The sequence below is a fragment of the Carassius gibelio genome, chromosome B18, assembly GCF_023724105.1.
Source record: "Carassius gibelio isolate Cgi1373 ecotype wild population from Czech Republic chromosome B18, carGib1.2-hapl.c, whole genome shotgun sequence".
NCBI classification, from domain to species: Eukaryota; Metazoa; Chordata; class Actinopteri; order Cypriniformes; family Cyprinidae; genus Carassius; species Carassius gibelio.
Genome location: NC_068413.1, coordinates 5827399 through 5851055, shown reverse-complemented (window position 1 = coordinate 5851055; position 23657 = coordinate 5827399). Strand labels below are relative to the sequence as shown.

The 23657-nt window shown below is 35.4% G+C and overlaps 1 protein-coding gene across 2 annotated transcripts in view; it reads right to left on the bottom strand.

Moving 5' to 3' along the window:
• Positions 1 to 2073: 2073 nt before the first annotated feature.
• tmtc2b (transmembrane O-mannosyltransferase targeting cadherins 2b) overlaps positions 2074 to 23657 on the bottom strand; it is a 101760-nt gene continuing 80176 nt past the window's right edge. For both annotated transcript variants that reach the window (XM_052582628.1, XM_052582629.1), the window contains 5 exons: positions 22251 to 22372; positions 17072 to 17153; positions 14849 to 14963; positions 8449 to 8512; positions 2074 to 5795 (listed from right to left, as the gene is read on the bottom strand). In XM_052582628.1, the coding sequence (XP_052438588.1) occupies positions 5616 to 5795; positions 8449 to 8512; positions 14849 to 14963; positions 17072 to 17153; positions 22251 to 22372 (563 nt within the window). In that variant the 3' untranslated portion in view covers positions 2074 to 5615. The remainder of the gene's footprint in view (positions 5796 to 8448; positions 8513 to 14848; positions 14964 to 17071; positions 17154 to 22250; positions 22373 to 23657) is intronic.

Genomic DNA, 23657 nt, shown 5'->3' with positions numbered 1-23657 from the left:
TAAAAGTGTGCCAGCTTTCCAATAACTTTGTGACTAATGGTGTTATGCAAACCTTTTTAAACCATAGCATGCAATGTTATAAAATATAATCATTATGAGAAGTTTTTTTTAGCATTTTTAATCCAAGTTTTTGCTAAATTTGTGAACTTTCCAATAAAATGGTTTTGAAAATTGTAGTTGACATGAATTAGTGTTTATTAGTCACACTGGACATGGAAGGTCAATTTAAATGCATTACAATGCAGGAAAAAGTACCTATATGTTTAGTATACTGTACATGCAGAAATATTAGAAGTATGCTATTCTCAACATAACTTTAATTTTAAGACTACATAACCCATAAGATAAATCTTAAATGCTTAAGAACACAGAGCGAGACTGCTGAGTAAACGTATTAAATATATATCTTGTGAAGTAGCTGAAGGCATAAATCATTGGCTTTCTGGAAAAATCCTGAAATCCTGGCTGGAAAGAATAGCAATGTGTAAGAAAACACAGTTGTGTGGTTCAAAGACTGTACTGTTTCAGCTGAAGCACTTTTCACACCAGTCTTCTGTCTGACTGTCACTCGCTGAGATACGAGACACCTGTGTTTTGTAAAGGAGATGAGAAACATGTAGCGGACATGCACACAAACGCCTCACACATTTTAAATCAACAAGGCCCCATAGTGTGATCAGACGTGAGAAAGGGCCATGGAGAAGAACATGTGAGATACAACACATGGCTTAGTTTCTTTCCAGGGTGGACGGCTTCTGGCTGTCAACAGGATAGTGTGTGTGGAGGAGGGGCGAAACACACGTCCCAGATGTGAATGGGAATATTTACATTACATAGTTAATATAGCAGATATGAATAACAGATCCAAAACATTTGCAGGTTAAACTTCTACCTTCACATTTTCAAAAACAAATTGCGAAAGGATCTTGGTCGTGCAATGTGAAAAGGAAATTGTAAGTGTGATCACTTTAAGCAGCACAGTATGAGATATCTGATATCTGAGATATATGTCTTCAGCACAAACAATGTTGAATATGCATAGATATCTGAACAACCCAAAATATAAACTATAAGCAATAATAACAACAACGAAACTTGTGCAAACACCAACAATAAAGTGGTGTGAACACACTATTGGCTGGTTATGAAGAGAACTGCAGTTGCATTTCTGGACACAAAAGTGACATGACATAACTTTAAAACTAAATATTAAAAAAGTTAGTAGAATTAATATATCAGTAAACACACAACCACTCAAAAGTTTGGGTTTGGTAAGATTTTTTTAATGTTTTTGGAAAAAGACTAATATCTACTTTTAATTTATTCCTGTGATGGTAAAGCTGAATTTTCCAAACATAACCAATGATTTGGTGCTAAGGAACATCTCTTTTTTTTACCATTCTTGTTGAAAACAGTGCTCACTAATATTTTTGTTGAAATTCTGATACTCCGGATTCTTTGATAAGGAAAAGCATTTATCTTAAATATGTTTTTGGTAACAATGTCTTTACTGTCACTTTTGATCATTTCTACCACGTTTGAAGTATCACTAAAAGTCTACATTTTATTACATAATAATTATGATAACAATAATAATACTTACTGTCCCAAAATATTTGAATGTAGGTGCAAGTCTGTAAAATGCATTAAAATACCATGAACTAAAAACCAACAATTATGTTTTACAGCATTTGTAACTTTGTACATATATTAACACATTTCTAGTGGTTTAATTAAACATTACTGTGTTATAAGCAAGCACAATTTAATAAACAAAACAGCAACTAGGAAATTAACTTTATTTTAAAGTGATGCCAATAATTCCCCTACATTAAACACCCACTTCCAGACCGTTTCTATGGAGATCATGAATTCTTGGTTCTATTTTAAAGCATTTATATAACCATAAGATTTGCAGCAATGACACTCAATGCTACCCGCTATATAGTCTCTGTATAAAGCATTACCGGAGCCCAACATTTAAGATAAATGATGTTGAATGTAAACAAAATGAAAGGGAATGGATCACAGTCCTTAAAATATGTTTGCATTTCAATGATACAGAGTCTGGAGAAGAGAGCAGAACACCGGGTACTTTATTATGGAAAAACGTGACATTGAGAAAAGTCTTATCTGGCACATACGTCAGTCTTAATACAAAAACAGAAGAAAGAAAGGCTACAAATCTTGATAATTTACACATATGCAACACTGTTCAGAAAAAAAAAAAAAACCTTTTTAGAGTAAACTCTTTCTCTGCTCTGAGAGCACCAACGTCGATATCACCACCTCTCTAAATCCCTGAGGAAAGACTTCAACACTCACGTCTACAGTACAGGTGCAGGTGTCTTAGACATGTAAGTCTGCATCGTGTGAGTCCATGTGAACATCTTAACAGACACACTGGGTACAGCTAAGAATGCAGTAGCAACTAATACCACTAGAAACTACGCCGATAACTTACACTGTGGAGGACAGACAAGACACAATCACTTATGACTGAGACTGAATACAATTACAAATGGTTTGCTATGGTAATGTGCTAACTATGAGGAACTATGGGAGGTCTGTTATTCCTGTCTTATGCTATTTCAGTGGTGTTTTTGTGCATTAAAAGGAATATTTCAGAATATCCGACTGAAAATGTATTTGTTTTGAAGTTAAAAGCCTCTTAATAAAGGCTTTGCTTTTAACAAACATGCAAACTTTTGCTTCACGAGATGTTAATTGACGGACTGTGGATTACTTTAATTCTGACAGAACTTCATTCTGAAGTGATTCAATGCTAAATTTCTCCTACTCGCTCTCATGTTGTCACAAAGCTGTTCTTTAAAATCTTATTCAGTGTTCTGCGGATAAAAAAAAGTCAGCTTTGAATGACATAAGGGCGAGTAAATAATTGCCAGATTTTAAAGTGGGCGAACTATTCTTTTAATTTACTGCATGATTATGTCATAATGTCCAGTTCTAGTTTAGAAATGCTATTGGCAATTGTTTGCATTTCGATTCATTAACTTTGGGATGAAATAGAAGACAATGGAAGTACAGAAATGTGAAGAAACCGGTTTGTCTGAGAGACTGTCTAGACAAATGCATCACAAATTCTGGGTTTATTCCCTTGAAAATGCTTCCATTACAGAGGCCTCATTGAAACAAATTGATTAATTAATTCAGCTTAAAAATATATTTAAAAAGGGCATCTTAAATCAGAAATATTTTATACACTTGACATATAATACAGAGCCAGCTGCTTTTTTTTTGTTCCCATCAAGACCACACAAAATGGAATAAGTTAATACTGACTCAGCCATCTGACTGTAAAGGGATCATTCACCCAAAAATGTAAATTCTGTAATTTTGTCACCCTCGGTTGCTCATTTCCATGCTATTGCAATGAACTAGGGACTGAAATTTAGCTAAAGAATCAAATAAGAAGTTTATAAGACATTCTAATTTATCACACAAAGCTATAGCATAGCTTCAGAAAATATGGAGTATTGTACATGACAGACAGGTTTATTAAAGTTAACTGAAAACTTAAGTTAAAATAAAAACCACTATGAATTACTTTAAATAAAACTTTTATGGCGCTTTTTTTTTTTGTTCTTTTTGAAGATTGAAAACTTCCACTGTAATTGAATTGAACAGATCCACCATTTTTTTCTTAACTTTTTAGTTTTTCTTGTGTTCAACAGAATGGGTTTGAGGGCGAGAAACAACAGAATTTCATTTTTTGGGTCAAAACAGTTCATTATTTGACGTGATCGTGACATGGCTCATATCACAAAATATCCTTCTTAAAAAAAAAATTACAAATTGATTGGTGGGATCACCAATTATTCCTACTCACTACATATACAAAGTTGGAAATCAGAAACAATTAAGGATGAGCAAAGACAATTATGAAGTAATTGCAGAATGAACCAAACAATTCTAAACAAGTAATTGTATATAATGATTCTGACTCACTTTTTTCTGTGTTTGAGCAACAACATCACACTGTGTAACGTGTCATTTTATATATTAGGTTCCATTTACACACTCGAACATAGAAGAAAAATATTAAACCAACATTACATATAAACAATCCCTTACAAAACTATAGCTGTATATTGTTAGATGAGTGCAATAAGTGAGAGGATTTGTATTTGGTTAGAAGTTACCAGTCTGTTGAACCAATTCAGTCAAAGGACACTGCCAGCAGAACGGATCAATGTCCCCGATCCTAAAGTTCAGATCTAATAAACACACTACCTTTCAAAAATTTGGGATTTTATTGAAAAAAAAAAGGTCTCCTGTGCCCACAAAGGCTGCATTTATTTGATCAAAAATACAGTAAAAACACAGTAATTAAGTGAAATATTATTAAAATGTAAAATAAATTTGATGCTGACCCGACTGATTACTCCAGTCTTCAGTGTCACATGATCTTTTAGAAATCATTCTAATATGCTGATTTGGTGCTCAAGAAGCATTTCTTATTATTAACGATCTTGAAAACAGTATTTTATTTCTATGAAAACAGTGTTACATTTTTAAATGACGAATAAAAAGCACAGCATTTATTTTTATAGAAATCTTTCCAGTCTTTACTGTCATTTTCAACCAGTTTAAATCATCCTTGCTGAATAAAAGTAATAATTTCTTAAAAAATAAAAATAATAATTCTTACCGACCCCAAGTTTTTGAATGGTAGTGTACTGTAACTGTGAATTAACACACTGCTGAATGTGATTTTATAACAAGTGAACATTTTCCATCCCCATCTTATATTAGCAATGCAACAAGTAACAGATTTTCGCAAAGTAAGGCAAAGAGAGCTTGCAAGTTCAATTTCTAACATTTCCTTCAGGCTATATATAGCTTATCGAATGTTCCTTTCCTGTTTTCCTATCATTTTTGGCAAGATTAATCAAAAGGATCCAATTTCTTGAACCCAAAAAATGATCTAGTGTCGTGAGCAGGCGTGTCTGGATCGATGGAACGTTGATGGAACGTGCAAATGCATTCGCAAAAAATACCGCAAACTTCACATATCATCCGTGCTACTATGTACAGTGTCATTAAGTCTACAACCTCACAAATCGATCATTTTGACACAAAGAATGCTTGTATTTTACAGTGAGAAATGTTTATTTCATGTTTGGTCTATTTCTCTCATTATTTTGTTGATGTTTCGATGATATGATTTTTTGTTTCCGCGTTTCCACCAGCCATGATGTGCTCATTAAATATTAATGATTCCAATCATATGAATGAAGAAATGTACTGTACATGCAGAGTATAGCCTCATGGGGGTTGTAGCACTCTCATTCCTTCGCAATTTCATACAGCCTAAGGGCAAATATTGCCCTTCAAGACTATTAAGCATTGACTAACTCATTAAAATCGAATTTATCATGAGACTTCAAGTATGTATCTATGGGCAACTTCAAGTTAAGAACTTCTGACACGTCTGGGGAGCTCCACAGTTCTAGATTATTGGTTTTACCAGACGTAGTTGCTCGTCCCGTGAGGTAACCCAGGATTGAAGCCCTATGATGCTGATTACCTCTCATTAGCGAGAGCTCAGAGAAAACAAGCTCAGTGAAGGTGCTCCATCAAATATGTCCAAGTCAAGGAGCCATGGTCCTCAAGCCCTGTTTTTCCATGATGTTCCACAGCTTCCGCAGGTTGGACTGAGTGATGGTGTCATCCGGCTTCAGCTGCAAGGCTCGCAGATAATTGGCCTCCGCTTCTTGGAGTTTGCCGTTGAGATGGAGAATGGCTCCGAGGTTCATGAGGGCTGCGGGATACTGTGGAAGAAAAACACCAAACAGTCACTTTAAGGAAGCAAATAATGTCTTTTGCATGCTTCTTCTCAAGCAAACCAGGTTCCAGCGAATCACTGGCATTTCTGAAATGTTTTCGGGTTCACATGTCGATAAATTTAACCAGAATCTCGCTGTCATTCTACAGTCTATAACTCTCCCGGACGCACATCATCTGTTTTACTTATGTCAGGCTTACATGAGTGATGTTGAATGCATCAGGCTTCAATGGAAACAATATGTTGACTACGCTGATTCTTCTCACATAAGGAGATTTCAATAGATGCGTAAATCAAACTGAACCTAAACTAAACCCAACATTCCAAGAGTCCCGAGATGGACGTACAAAACATATTTGCTGCAGCACTTGGGGCTAAAACACAGGCTGGCATGACTGAATTTAATATATAAAAAATATTTCATTGCAAGAAGGTGATGTGATTTCAATTAAAAGCCTTTTTTGGACATGCTTCATGCTTTGCTCTGCCACCTCTGAAGGGAGAGAGTCGTATATTATCCAACACTCACGAGAGTAAAACTAACACTAACTGACTTTTTAGGCCAGCTGCCATTGTTTTCCCACACGGAAATGTAGAAGGAGACGATCGTTGTGGAATTACACAACGCATAAGAAAGACATTAGCACTATTTGACCCAACACGGCGATATCAAACCTCAAAACGAGACTGAGGGACAAATGAACTGCAAACTGTGGCATTAACTGTGCTCAAGTGACACATATACCTTCCTCTCAAAACCAAATATATTCTAGGCTATAATCGGCTGTTTCTTTTTACTAGCTTCAAGTATCCAAGTAAAAAAATAAAAATCAATTAATCAATAGAAAAATGGAAAATCTACTTCTGTTAGGACATTTTCAGTTTACAGATTGTTTTCTGTAATCCTAAAGCCCTACATAAAACAATATATAATTCAAGATAGCAAACACCTGTGAAAAATCAATATCTTCATATCAACAGTACACAGGACCCTAATTTGACTGACTTTTTAAAATTATGAAAAATTGGGGTTTGATATGACCCCAAAAGTCCTAAAATAATGGTATAATTTATTTGAAATCCCTAAAGTGGTATTGTAAATCATAATATAGGTATTTTTCCTTCATTAATAAATAAATGCATTTGTTTTTAAATTGTAATAGGATTACCCAGTTAAATTCTTTAATGAAAGTAACTCACCTAAATTGTATATAATTGTATATCAAAATGTAAAAAAAATATATAAATACATATAAAAATATAATAAAAAAAAGTCTAAAAAGCAGTGTAAAACAGCTTCACATTACAGCATGCAACACCTGAATTAAAAAAAAAAATTTTTTTTTGTTTTAAACTATATCGAAAAGTCAAGCCCTGCAATTCATATTCGTTTTCATATATTTGTGTTTGTATACTATTCAGACGGGTGTAACGTTTAAATTGTTGTCCAGATGTTTGTAGAGACCCACCACTTTAGATTCCTGTAGAGTAAGTCCTTGTGCCTTTACCAGCCAAAAACTATGAATAACCGTCACCACAACATAGAGCCTTTCTAGATAGTGTCAGGTGAGAGGAAGTCAGCAGCGAGGGGAATCTACCCTGCTGTGGCCTCAAGAAGTTTCCTGACCCCCCTGCTTCCTCTTCACCCTTCACTCTAACCGCACAGTATCCCTTCACAACACCACCCTGGCATGCAGACACAGCATCAGCGGTACCAGATGTGGATAGGATCTTGGGACTTTTGTTGAAACAGCTGCTAAGGAGACAAACATCCCTGAAGACAAAATGTCCAGGCACTGTACAACACTGAAATAAAGGCAGCATTTAGAAAAAAAGGAAGGTTTACTACTAGTATCAAATAACTTGATAAGTAATGTTTCTGAGTCCACTTCAAAGTAATAATGTAAAAGGAAATAATCATACATAGGCATCACTAAGAGATTTATTATTTTATTATATAAAATAAGGAAATCATAATAAATAAATGAATAATGTATAGTAATTAGCAATTAATAATTTATTTGAAATAATAATTATTATTATATTTTCTATTTAAATGTAATTATATTCTTATAATTCTAAATTAACAAATAAATTTAATTAATTTGAAACTGATTCCACTCATGTTTTAATGAAGGTTAATTAAACATTCCACAAAACAAAAAACACAAACAACAAAACAAAACAAAAACACAACACAACAAAACCACTTTCTTAATCTTAAACTGACTTCACCTAACAGGTTTGAGCCTCATATCAGCCATCCAACATATTGCCAATTTTCTACATTTCCATTTGTTCATTTTGCTCTTCTGTTTGCTCTTCTGTTCCCCATTCAGGCAGCTGCAAACTGAACATCAAACGCATCCACATATTCCAAAGAAATCAAACAACTGTGTGTTTTGCTAACTTCACAGTACACTTCCCTGACACACTGCGTCTCTTTAAAGTTTGAGACTGATGCTATTTTTGTTTGGTTTTTTTTTTATGCAAACCCCAAAACTGCCAACAGAGCATGTACAGTTGGTCACTGATACAACTTATGGGGAGCAGTTGAGTCACACCAATCATTTAAAGTCAACTACCATGTGTGTGCATGGCAGACGTCCCATGTGTAGCAGCACGGCTTAGGTACTTACATTGGGTCTCAGGTTGGCTGCTTGTCTGTAGTACTTCTCAGCAGCACCATTGAGGCTGGCTTGCCTGAAAGAGCAAATAAACATAGTTACTTCATCCTGTTGCACAAGTTTATCGCTGGCCATTAAACCATGGACTATTTGTTAACCAACTTTAAGGCCATGGAAAACTAGGCAGAAGCCAAACAGGGTTATAAAAATGCCTGACTTCACAATTTTTGAGCAGAAAATGTGCCCTCATTTCTTAGGTCATGACCTACAACCTACTGGACGCTCTTTGAAGATCTTTAGCTTCTTTACAACTCAAAGGTTTTATTTTTCCATGGGAAAAAAACCCATCCTCTAGCTGCTTGTACCTGCTGGTAGCAATATCTTCTTTTTGAAGAGAGTTCAATATGGAGACAATGACTGTCGGCCAAGAAAGGCTGGGTTGTAATGATGAAAGAGAGCTGAAGATTTCCTTTATTTATGATAAATGACCACTTTCTCTATACTGGCCGGTTTTATAAACCCTCCTTCATCCTCAGCAAGACTCTTTGCTGAAAAAAGCTAAGGTTAAACGTTTCAAGAAATAGTTTTTAATTAAGGGAAAATATGTATGTACTGTACTTGAAATATTCAAGCAGTGAGATGAGGGATAAATGATATGTGTGGAAAACATTCCAGTTTCTTAACCTTGACAGAGAGATGAATGAGGAAGAAGATAAATTAAGACATCGGACTGAAATACAATTTAGGAGGACATTTTTACAAGCAGAGCTGAAGATATCAAAAGTTGCGTTTAGGACACATGCAATAGCTGACAAGTTTGAATTCGGCTTGTAACATCTACCAATCCCATTTTCTACATCCTGTTTGGGACCGTGGTGAACTTCGAACAGCTAAACATGGAGTTATCCTTTCCTTTGTACAGTAACAGATGACACTTTTGGGTCATTTTTTCAAGTTAGTTTGTGAAAAATCAGCTGTTATAGAAGTAGGTTACAATGTCCTTATACAGTACAAAGCCGGATGGTGAACCAACTCCAAGGTAAGGCTAAAAGCAGCCAAATTTATTAAACATCATAAACCTGTCCTTGTAGGCAAGAGCCAGACATGGGTGTCATGTAGGTTAAAAATTTTTTTTAATGGGGCTGAATTTGTATTTAACGTGATTACAATTGAATAAAAATTTCAGAAATTTATCATTAGGTTATATAATGTTTCCTTTTCCATGGTTATCCAAACAGCGATTAAGTTATATATAGAAAGTGACATTATCACTAAAATTGATCTAATGCAAGTGTAAGCACTGTCAAAAAAAAACAAAAAACGAAACTATCGTTATAATCATGAAGCTCTATACACTGCGAAAATGAATATATTTCTTACATTGAACATACATCTGTGCTTTGTTGTTTATGATGACAGAATTCACAAGCGTCCGTAATTCAGTCAGCGAATGCGCGCGCTCTTAACAAAACTGATGAGTTTCAGCGATGACTCATCTGAATGCTTTTGATTGGCCATTGCATTCCTAAGCTCAACAGAATTGTGTGTAATTGGTTAAAATGCGCAACTCTTTAGAACGCCTAAATAAATACGGTGCCACATGAGAAGATCTTAATTTAATGCTGCAATCGACACTATTCATATTCACTTTGTTAGCAACAGACATAATAGATTAAATTTGTTTGTGCAGGGGCATTTTTGTCCAATTTAGTGGCATTTTCCCCCAAGTCCCTATGGCCAGGGGAAGGCAAATGCCGGTGTTATACTTTCCACATGAGCAATTCGGACGAGTACATGGACGCGGACTACTTGTATTTATACTACCGAAAGTGTACGATAATGGTCTGCTCCACAACAAACATGTGAACAAATAATTGCACATCTGGCTGTCTTTATATCGTTTTATTGACAGATTGTACAGGTTTGAGTATCAACTAGAGATGTTCCGATACCCTTTTTCTCTTCCCGATACCGATTCCGATACCTGGGCTCAGGGTATCGGCCGATACCGAGTACTGATCCGATACCTGGGTGTATATCTGTATATACAGCTGTATATACTACTAGCCCTGTGTAAATTGCTAGAATTTTTTTATGGTGTGCTTCAGACAGATCCCTCAATAAAACATGAACAAATACATGGTGAACTACTGTATTTATTACAGTATTTTTATTATCTAACATGAATTTGACAGTATTATTTATTTTCTTATGCAAAAAAGAACTTCAAATGCAGCCAAAAATCTAACACCGCAAACTAAAAAAGGTATTTAAGTTTTACAATATAACTGTATAAAAAAACTGCAACAAATAAGTCTAGGAATATAAAAAAATATCTATTAATCAGATAATCTCTAACAAGTAAAAAACAAGTAAAAAACAAGCAACCATCTAGGCATAATTATTATTATTATAGAGATGTATTATTATTACTGTAGGCTACAACAGTAGCTTTATATATTGTCAATTTACTCATGTAAACCAAACATTTATTTTAATGGGCTGCCATGAAGATCTTTGAGTGTCTGTGTTTATGATATGACAGTATTCTCAAATGAAACGGTAAATTCTCATGAAGTGACGGTTTATGCGTTCGTGTCCTCATGACACACAGCAGAGACTACAAAACAGCGAGCTCTCGCGCATCTGTGCCAGTCACCCACAGAGATGTAGATTTTGCGGGAGTAATATTTAAATAGTATTTTGCAGTTTAATATTCACAGACACTAGTATATATTCGGCTACTGTCTGGAGCCCTGCGTTTTGACTTACACGGAAGCGACTGAACGCAGTTGCCGGTACTGAATATACTCGAGAGTCTGTAACTACCGGTACTACAGAGACATACTGCTAACCACTGATCTATAATATAGTAGCGGCTTCACTGTCTTTTGGCAGTTTAGAATGTGATGAGTGATCCAGTCATATATAGATAAGGGCTGCTAACGCGTTTTCATTTCTTCTTCGCTGCTCTAAACAGGGGTTGCTTGTGGCAACACAGCACAACTTCCTGTGTTTTCAATGCATTTTGAGCAGCGAAGAAGAACCGTGCAGCGGTTAGGCAAAGCTTGCGGTCATAACTAGGTCTTTTTTAAGAAAATGGTATCGGATCGGTATATGGGTTCATGTACTCGCCGATGCCGATGCCAGAATTTGTTGTGGTATCGGAGATATTTCCGATACTAGTATCGGAATCGGAACAACTCTAGTATCAACGGGCTACCTCAGACAGCCTGCGCATGTGCAATGGTGCTTTTGAAGCCTACTGACCACATGCATTGTCCGCACACTCTCCGAGGACGATCTTTATGTCACGCCTACCTAGTGGTCCATAGTGGACTTGCGGATGTGGAAAGTATAACATAGGCTTAAGCCTTCCCCAGCCTTACACACACGCTGCCTATGTCCTTACAGTTTATCCACTACAAATAAAAAACAGAATAATAATTAAAATATTTAAGGAAACAATAAGAATAACTTTTAAAGCAGAAGGAGCATCCAAAACCGTTATGTTCTTTGATTCTAATTGTAGAATAAAAATGTGACTTGACAAATCTGCATGGTGTGCATGCCTATATTTACAAATTAATAAAAAAAAAAACAGCTCATCTGGATCAGTGACTTTTTTTTTTTGTCTATTTGATGCCCAGTTGGTTTCTGGGTTAGTAAAAAATAAAGCAAAATAATAAAACAATGTAATAAAGTAAAACAAATAAAGAAAACTTACTAATTAAAATGAATAAAATGAGAATAACAATGGTTGCTTTTAAAAATATTTGAAACATTACTCAATATTTTAAATAATGATATTCACTAATTTAATGTATTCAATTTAGTAGAATGACATTATAAAGATAACATATTGCGTGTGACATTTACTTTCTCTCTCTCTCTCTCTCTCATGCAATATGAATGAGCAAAAAAAGTTTGAAAATCCCTCATTTAAATGATTTGTCTTCCTGAATTAACTGGCCCGACCTTTTCTGAATATGCACATGGCTAAAAATGACCTGTTAACTTTTAAACTTGTTTAAAAAAAAGAAACAGAAGAAAAAAGTTACATTAAATCCTATGGGGTGACTGGTTCTTAACAGTGGACTTAAGCATTTAACCAAAACCATGTGTTACTGTTCACCCTCCACAATTCTGTTTTACAATCCTTTCCTCCTGAACGATGAGTCTGTGTAATTTTCACATTCATGTGCACGTAATAAAATGGGGCTTGATCGTGACCACAATTGTCTTCAGGGACAAAAGATTCTGTTAAAATCAACAGTGGGAAAGTGACCACCCTTAACACCGAGTCAAAACTGTGCTAGGACTGTGTTGGTCTTCATGACCACAACTGCAATATATGGTGAAAATCTAAAAGACAGCACCAACTGGACCTCCCTAAGTCAGATATAAACCTCCAAAATACAATAAACCAAATGTTTAATTTTTGGCAACCAAACTTTTCCTCCAACCCACCACAGTCTACTCGTTATTTCATTCCAAAGTGGTCACCAACCTTCCGAGAAAAAGCATAAAATAATTCATGACCCGTTGATGTAACCATGTACAACTACATTACATGAAAGCTTCAAATAAGCTATAGAACTCCTCACAAATAAACGGAGAGCTATGGATTAAAAACATGAGCAACATTGGCTGAAAGCAATTTATCTGAAGTCTGACAGCAATTGTCTTGAAATTTATTTGTATAAGAAGGAGAATTACAAAAGAGATACTTTAAAGGAGATTTGCTCACCAATGGATCCTGTGCAGTGAATTGGTGCCATCAGAATGAGAGTCCAAGCAGCTGATAAAAACATCAAAATAATCCACACGACTCCAGTCCATCAGTTAACATCTTGTGAAGTAATTGTAAGAAACAAATCCACCATTAAGCCGTTTTAACTTCAAATTGTAGCTTTTGGCCAAAATACATGTCCATAACGCTTCCTCCAGTGAAAAAGTCCATCTCTGTTGTCCTCTCACATGACAAACCACCAACATATTTGATTAGAAGTGTTTAGGACTGTGCCTCATCTGAGCATATTTCACTCCTGATTCAGAAATGTATACAGGACTCTTACTTAAGCTAGAAGCAATAGCTAGAGGTTAAAATGTCTTGATGGATTTTTTTTGGTACAAACACAGCATACATTTCTATTAATTGATGGACAGGAGTCTTGTAGATTACTGTGATCTTTTATTAGCTGTCTGAACTCTCATTCTGATGGCACCCATTCACTGCAGAGGATCGAAGTGTTGTAATGCCAAATTAATGCAAGTGATAAAATAAAAAAAATTGTCAATGTTTTCATATAAAGAAACATTCTTCAACATCTTGCCTGAGGGTAAGAACATTTTCAGCAAATTCTCTTTTTTGGGTGAACTATTCCTTTAAAGTACTGCAGCTTAGCATACTAGAAAAACACAACAAAAAGGGCAAACTTGTTTTGAAGTAGTAAAAGTGGCGTTTTACTTTGCGTGGCAGTGACACGATTTGGCCGGGGTTTGAAAAAAAATCACTGCTCGTTTGAAGAGGGCAAGGAAACTGATAGTAAGGAAGCAAACTTGTCGGTGCAGACAGGCCACTGAGAGCCGCACATCTGAAGCAGCCTCGTACTTCCCCACCCCACTCAAATCCACCCCCCACCCGAGACCCTTCTGCAAGTCCTTCCAAGACAAACACACCAGGAACCCGATCTTCAAATGAGTCGGACCGCAAGCTAGCAAGAAGGCAGGGGACACAGCCTAAGACTACAATTAACAACCAAGTGTTCTTGTAGCAAAAAGCACCATGCAAAATCTGCAGTAGGACTGGGATACTTTTTAGGAAGTGCGTAACTGTATACACCATGTAAACTCCATGTAGCAATTATGAGAAGCGTATTCAAAAGAAACCTTGAGGCAAGGGTATTAATGCAGGGTTTCCATTACATGTGCTGCGGAGGACTGCAACAGAACGCAAGCATCCATGCAAATGGGGAGGAGGAAGAATTAAAAAACATCCTTGAGTGCAGCATGTATTGCTTCAGGATCCAGACTTCATATTGGACATTAAGGTGATAACTCAATATAGTAATTACTGTATCTACAAAACAAACAAACAAACAAACAAACAAACAAACAAACAAAAAACCCTGCCCCATTCTTTATCGAAATTGAATAAAGTCCAGTTGAATTTCTGGATTTGCACTGATAAAAAAAAAAAAAAAAAAAAAATTATATATATATATGTATAATTTTTTTTTGCTGGCTGCAACCCTGTAAAAACAAAACATTTTTGGTTTGCAAACCACCAGTTGAAAACCAATATGGCTGCTATGTGCTACAAAAATCTTTATGCTTTGTCCGGAAATATGGGTATTTAATCATAGGGAGAAAAAAAAAAGTCTGTATGGATTTAGCGTGTCCTCCTCACCTGAGCATGTGAGCTGCACTGAAAACCACATCAAATTCTTCACTGTCCAACTGGGCCGCTTTCTCTGCCATTTCAGCGGCCTCCAAAAGCCGTGACTCCTCCAGCAAAAACTGACCTGAGGGGAAAAAAAAGCAGGGGAATTTCATATTATATTTGCTTTTACTCCCTCGGAAAGACAAATGTGAAATATTTCCTTTGGCTGTGGGATGGATAGTTTGGTCTGCCCTCTCAATGATTCTGTGAAACACGAGATAGCAAGGCCGCTGCACGCCGCGCGAACCATCTGACAGACCATTTGTCCAATTGAGATTTCTACGATAGGCATGTTTCCATGACAAATTAAATGCTTACTCCTGTAAGGTTGTGGAAAGGGGACTGAGTGGGATCTCAAACCTCTGCAGTATCGTTGCTAGAGGCATCAGTCAAGACTGAAGTGGAATAAATAGCCTGTTGCTATTTGCAGAAAAGGCTCTCCACACTTCTGAACACTACTGGGCCAAAACCAAACATTTTTTCCCAAAGAGAAATGACCAAAATAGAAACCTAAGAAGCGATGTAATCCAAAGTGAAGATAGTGGGAAACAAACCTATTTGCATACACAAATTGCATTATGAAAATATTACAAAATCTGCACTAAGCAGAGTCTTTCTCCCCATGGTAAATGAGAGTGGTGGTCTATCACGCGAAACGGAAAATCCAAAGAAGAAGCCACGTTCTCTGATACACTGGTTATGCACTAAAGAACAATAGAAGGAAATACAAGATCATCTTTATGGCCTTTGGATAGTACGTGTTCTGAAGATGTCTGATCAGACACGTACTAAATTATATTACGCAGATGCCTTGGCAGCGATTGAGTGGAAAACATATTGTTGGGGTTAGCCTGTGATGCTGTGTTTATCTGGACTAAGTCCATGCATGGGAGCATCCAGGGACAGGTCAACCATAAAAACCTAGGATCTGAAGAAAAGCACGGAAGACTCATTTGTCGAGACCAAAACAATATAAAAAAATATTAGGATTATAATATATTAATAACTTTTACTTAAACTTTTACTTTAAATTTTAAAATGTACTTATATTTCAAAAATGAAAAAAAAAAGTTGATAAATATGAGAGTATACTGTACAATAATATAATAACGCATGTAAAATATTGTTAGATATTAAAAGAAAATTGGCTATTACAGTATCAGAGTTTTGTTTTAGTCATTTTTCACATTTCAATTAAAAAAAAAATCACATGCATTGAAGAGAAGAAATCATTTAATAAAGTCATTATTTTTGTTTTGTTTTTACGCACAAAAAGTATTCTCATAGCTTCATAAAATTACAGTTGAAGCACTGATGTCACATGGACTATTTCAACAATGTCCTTACTACCTTTCTGGGCCTTGAATGTGTCGGATGTGTAGCTGTCTCTGCACAGTCAGAAAGCTCTCGGATTTCATCATCAAAAAAAATAAAAAATAAAATCTTAATGTGTGTTCCGAAGAGGTTTTACAGGTTTGGAACCACATGAGGGTGAGTAATTAATGACAGAATGGTAATTATTGGGTGAACTATCCCTTTAACATTGAAAATAATGGTGCGATGCACAGAAATAATTGTTTTTAGAAAAAGTGTTCTTTATATATATATATATATATATATATATATATATATATATATATATATATATATATATATATAAAGTCCCTGGGAAGGAAACTGAGCTCCAATAATCTGAGTCTCAGTTGGAGAAAATGGCCACAGGCTATAATTTGGTTAAATCAAATTCATGCAGACACACATGAAAACTCGTATGCTTTATCCTTTGAGAAATAAGGCCTCGTTATCTCTCTCTGCTCGCTGAGGCGTGGGTGGTTTCGTCTCACTGGAATAACGTCTGTATACCAGGTACGCTTCAGAAAATGCCGAAACAATGACTTCCTGCACGGTACCATCTATCTTGCTGTGAAAAAGCCTAGAACTGTAACCTCAATTACAAGACAAATGGCAGCTAAAGAGCTAAACGCGAACAATTATGGTCAATATGGAGTTGAGGAGAAACTGCACAAGACGTTGTGGAGTATTTCATGAATTTCACTATGCCAGCCAAACTAGAGTAGATGCAATGTGCGGATACATAACTTCATTATCTTTGCATAACTGGATGACTATCTAATGTCGTTTCAGCCCGTGTGTGCAAGTTGAGAAGAAATAAAATAAAGTAATACCAACCATAATGCATATAGCAGTTCCCTTTAGTGGGATCGAGCTCGATCGCCTTGAGAAAGAACTTCTCCGCTTCCGTTTTCTGACCCTGAAATGAAAACAAACAAAGCATATCAGGAATTTCTTCAGGGCGAGGTTTTCATGGAAATGTTCATTTTTCATTTCTAACCTTTGGCCTGATATATAATGTTCACTAGAGCAACAGGAAATGTGTTCAGCTGCTATAATTGCACACTTTGACTATATTATTCCAAGAGTTATCTTTAAATAAAAAAATAAATAACAGACAAAATCAACAACATGAAAAAGTTTTCCATTATAGTTAATATAGCACACATAGCTCATAATATAATATGATATTTTATATTTAATTAAATGGGACTGCATGCATGCATGATAACTGTATATTATGCAACTGAATAAATAAATAAACATTTTGATTTAAAAAAATAATTATATTAGGGAAAAAGAAAGAAACGGCTAAATGATGATTGATATATATATGTAGATGTATATATATATATGTATATGTATATATATGTATATGTATATGTATATGTGTGTGTGTATATATATATATATATATATATATATATATATATATATATATATATGTATATGTATATGTATATGTGTGTGTGTATATATATATATATATATATATATATATATATATATAGTGATCATTACATAAAAATATTCCAGAGAACAGAGCGATAGAAACTGAATACTGAATATATGAATATGAATATATCTTAAAACCTGAAGAATTCATACTGGTTCCAGTCTGAGATGTATTATCATACCGTGTTCTCACTTGATTAACTGTGCATGGATTTATCTGCAGACCAGACGCAAAACAGTGATGTATTTTTATTTACACTGTAGAATGTAAATCCCCAGCGCAGCGATGTGTAACTTTAAATCAATGCATTGCACTCACAGCGATGCCTACACTTGATAGAGCCAGTGCTGTTTAATGTTAGACATGGATGTTTGCAAACTTACACCATGTCAAGAGTGTGAGAAAAATAGAGAAACCGTCACTTGGAACACTTCACCTGTATAGTTTATATGCCATGAGGGGAAAAAGGTCAGAGTAAAGTTCAGTCTGAAGATTTTTGTAATGTTTTTAAAGAAGGGTCTTATGCTCACCAAAGCTACATTTATTTGATAAAAAAACACAGTAAAAACATTGTGAAAAATTACATTTTAAAATAACTTAGTATTTAAATATATTTTACATTTATTGTATTAAAACTGAATTCACTCCAATTTCTTCATTAGAAATCATTTTAATATGCTGTTTTTCTGCTCAAAAAACATTTCCTATCAATATCAAACAGTTCTGCTGCTTAATAATTTTATTGGATTTTTTTCCAAGAACGAAATAGACATCTTTACTGTCTAAATATTTAGATCCATTTGACATACTTGCTGAATAATGTAGTGATTTCTATAAAAATCATTTATTGACTGTAGTCTTTTGAACGGTAGTGAATACCAAAATATTTATACTTTGGGGTATGTTGCACATGAAACAAAGCATGTCTTCACTCCAGTAAGCAAAGATTCAGCACAAGGATAAGCTTGGTCAATTCCTGACAAACACATCTCAGTGTCATCCGCCGAGGTCGTGTTATCATTCTAAAGCAATATCCTGCTTTACCCCTCTGAACACACACACACACACACGCACACACACACACACCCCTATGCTGGACCCCCGACCCCTTAATCTAAGCATGACATCAGAGAGACAACAGACACACTGCTGTTCCTACGTCTCTGTGGTGTTCGTCAACGGATTCTGAGCCTGATTAGCGATGGAAATGAGAGAATTCGGTTACGCAGCTGAAACACTCACACACACACTCACACACAGACTCGCATCCCTGGGGTTGGGCTCTTTGACCCGGTGAGTTTGTGGAGGGAGGTCAGGGAAGGTCAGCACAGCGGGGGAAAGGACTGAGTTTCATCATGTGTCCTCTCGTTTGACCCCTGACCGTGAAGATTTCCCTGTTCCCCACCTGGAAATGATGCCAGGACAATGCGATGCTGACATGAAGAACATTTCCTCATCATTAATTTACATTTTTAGATGAATTAACAACATTAAGATGACAGCAGAGCCTTTTTTATTAATCATTTTATTTCAAATAAATGCTGTTCTTTTGAACTTTCCATTGATCAAATAATCTTAAAAAATGATTCTAAAAAAATAAAAAAAATAATAGTAATAATTTTAAACTAAAATTAAATAATCTTGAGCACCAAATCTGCAAATTAGTAAGATTTCTGCACTGAAGAGTAGAGTAATGATGCTGAAAAATCAGCTTTGCCTTCACAGAAGTTTTTTTTCAAATAAATAATAAATCACATGTTAAAATATATTACAATAGAAATATATTATCTTAAATTAGAACAACATTTCTGTTTTTAACAAGACCGACAGCAATGGGATGGAAATATGTTGTTTTATGTAAAGCAATTTTAAAAAGATATTACAACTAGGGTTGTCAATTTAACACTTTAAATGTTATATAATTAATTGTATATAACATCTTTCATTTCTGATGGGAATTCTTTTAACAAACAATGATACATGTTTAATTAAATTAATTGGAATATTACAACATTAAAAACCATTCAAAGTTTAATTTGACTGACAACCCAAATAATGAATGTTGCCATGCAAATAAACTACAAAGTCTACCGTACCTACAAACGCACATCATTCACGAAACAACGTCGATGGAACTGACAAACAAATACTCGCTACACTTGAGCAAATTCACAGAAGTGCACAAAACGTTTTCCTTTCTTTCATTCAAATTTATTCACATCACTGCTCAGGCCCCCTCAATCCCAAAGGATTATGGGTACTCATGTTTTACTCTGTTTCTGCATAAAGCAAGCAGAAACTGTAAGAACCTGGCAGATTTGAGCTGGAAACTTTCTCCAAAATCAGTACGGCTCTGAAGTGAAGACAACACCTTTTGAATTGGCTCTCACTTGAGTGAGTTTCATCACAGCAGTATGGCTCTGTGATGGATTGACTTCGTCTCTGGTGGACTGACTTGTTCTGGCCTCTTCCAATGGCTTCATTCAGGAAGTTTGCGTAGTGCTTTCTTTGGTTACAGTGCGAGTCCCTGGATTGAGATGTTTGAGGACAGTGTGTCTTGGGGTTTTAGATAACTGAGACAAAGAAAGAGAGGGACACGGAACCCTTTCATCTAACATTGCTTATTCTTGGCTGTGTGAAATGATGTAACTGGCAGAAATGTGTGGTTATTATAAACTGTTTATGAAGAGTATGCTATAAATACTACACTGTTTTTGTTACTTGCACCAAGGTTTACGACACTGTCAAGAACACCTAAACAAACTAAATTAAAAAAATAAAAGGTTTATAAAAATAGCTTTAGAAGAGTCTTTCATTGGTGATCATTTCAAAATTGACCGATACGAGTGCGTGTGAGTCATAAATGCATTAATACGGATGCATTACTTCGAATAAATGCAGATCTTAAGATCCTAAAAAAAACTATTTATCAGAAATATTTCACAAAAATCTGAAAAACTGCTTTCAACATTGAATTTATAAATGTTCTTGAGCACCAAACCAGCATATTATACACTGAAGACTGCAGTAATGATCAATGAGTAAAAAATCAGCTTTGCTATAAAAGGAATAAATATTTAAAAATATATATATATATATATATATAAATAAATAAATAACACTTTATTTTAATGTATTTCTGATCAAATAAATGCAGTTACAGTAAGTGTCTTCTGAAAACAATTCAAAAAATTATTTATGATTTTAAATATTTTAGATTTTCTAACCCTGTAGACATATTTTTTCTCTTTGATAGCTTACCAAAAAGCCATAAATTTAGATGCTCTGATATTCTGCTAATACATTTAAATATAGTATATAGATATTTTAGCTACTGCTACAATTTTTTTTTTTGTGACAGCAACAGATAAAGGACATTTTCTACATGAGCACGTCAAACTGCTACTTCACAGTAAGATTATAAAAATAACTTTCGTCTTTAGAATGGCGAGCATTGATGAATCATTCACAATGAAAACAGGAACCTGTATTAAGAAAGTAAATGGACAATGTTGCCTTTAAATGATACTGCTATGAAGCTGAGATTCCATCACACTTCTCATTTGATTTTCATCATCCTAGCTTAATCATAAAGCTCCATTTCTACCAGAAACACAGACCCTCTGTCAAAAACACACTGCTTTCCTTGTGCTGTCTGCTGAGCTTTCAAAGATGGTAAATTAAGACGGTCTGTATTTTCTTTACATAATCAGCTGGTGGTGGCCACATGAATAAGGAAGGCCTGAAGAGGACCATATGGTCAGAGTGGAAATGAAAAGAGACAGACACAGGTAAACCTGAGACAATACGCTTGGCCGCAGAGCAGGAACTCTCAGAGCCATCGCCTCCTCTCAACACATCTTCTCTCTTATCTGTCCACACGGATTTCTGCTGAGTGAATTCAGACCCAGGGCATCCGTGCGAGTAATTCAGCCTTCTGTTTTTAGCTGGTTCATTTTTTCAGTTTTAAGTTTCAAGATCAGAGAGAAAGAAAGAATGCGTCTGGTCTTGAGGGACGACTTCTCCGTTTAGATTTATGGATAGAAAAGGTTTCTTTATACTGTATAATGGTAGCTTCTCTTAGACACAGACAGATAATGTGTTCTAAAGCTTTGTGATGCCTAAAGGGTATTTAACGTTCAAGAGAGATTTCTGACTTCCAGACAATCATGTTTGAGTTACTAATTAGTCAATTAGCTAACTTCTCTATGTTTTATATACATTCAAGACCCACGGCCTTTAATTACCGTATTTTTCGGACTATAAGTCACACCTGAGTATAAGTCGCATCAGTCCAAAAATACATCATGATGGGGAAAAAAAAACATATATAAGTCGCACTGGACTATAAGTCGCATTTATTTAGACCCAAGAACCAAGCATAGCATAGCAAAAAAGGGATCATAAGTTCCATTTAAGGATAAACTAATCACTGTTCTGACCTTGGGCATCATTTTCTTGTGTTGCAAACTTGAAACCTTTCGTTTACTAGCCAAAATATTTAGCAGCTGGCCAACTCAATCCCTTTTTCAGTCAGTGTCCATTAGAAAGTGAGTTTACCGTCATTGCCAGGAGCTTGCCGTAAGTGAGGTGTGCAGGTATATGGTCTGGTTTGGCTCGGAGGGATTCCTTATACCAGTGTTCTGCCTCGGTCAGTTTGTTCAGCCTCATGTAGGCTTCTCCTGTGAGGGAAGGAGACAGGGGTCAGGTCAAAAGGTCAGAAGTTAAGGAAGCACATAAGCACGCCCCTCGCCGTGGTTTATTCCTGTGATTCTCCGTCCGTTTATGCAAAATGAGCGAAGAGTGAAACCCATTTAGTTATTTAATTCCTTATTCAGTTTTATTTTATTAGATAAGCATTAATTTGTAGTTAATATTGCTAAAAACTAAAATGAATGGGAAGGGGTATATAAATGTGATTGAGAATTTAATATTTATTACAAAGTTTAATAAATGTTTCATTGTCATATTTTGCCATGTTCAGTGTGCATTATGTGTCCACCCCGTCATGTGCCGGTCCACCCTGTCATCTTAATATTTTACAATAATATTTTAAATAATAATTCAATCATATCTATATAATCCAGTGTGTTCAGTAGCTAAGTGTGGGGGAATAATATCCAAAAAAAAAAAAAAACTGCATCCAAATATCACAGTTTTCTCCAAATAATAATAAAAATACATGTATGAATTGTATGCGTTTTTTTTTTTTTTTAAACAAGGGGTTTACACAAATTATTTTTTGTATTTATAATAATAGCTTTATAATAATAGTATTTATAATAATAGCAGATAATAGCTTTCTAAATTCCTTAATTGTCTACTATTTATGACATGACAAAGAGAATAGGAAAAAAAAAAATTTGAGCACTGTGAGGGTTAAAAGGCACTTTACAGTGATAATGACCCATGTATACTACTCTAAAAAAAAATACTGTGCTCCAGTCTTCAGCTCAGCAATTCAAAGCCATGCCTGTCCCAGTGCCAACCCTACTCTTATAAATCCAGACATAAGAGCTGACTCCTTATGACACCAGTATAAACACACACTCCTATCCTTTAAACATCATCTAATACCTCCGCCAGCCTCCAGCTCCCCACCCACCTGCAATGAAACACACGCTCCTCTCAGACAGATTACAGAAGAGCCTATCACAGCTACTTCCCTGAGATAACCCAGCCTAAACAATGTTAATGTAATGTAATTAGAGCTAAAATAACATAAGCAGAGCATACGTGACTACACTGGGGTTTAACAAGACCCGCCAGTCTCAATAGACGTCTTGTCCACACCAATGTCAAATATAGGACACTTGGGTCATTAAAACAGCCTAAAGTCAAATAACGCTGGAATTTTCAGCTATTATTTTAAAGATAAAAAAAAATGACATACTGCAGATGGTTCACTAATGACAGCTGGGAATGATGATGTCACACAAAACTCGTGCCATGTTTGTAAATGAACAT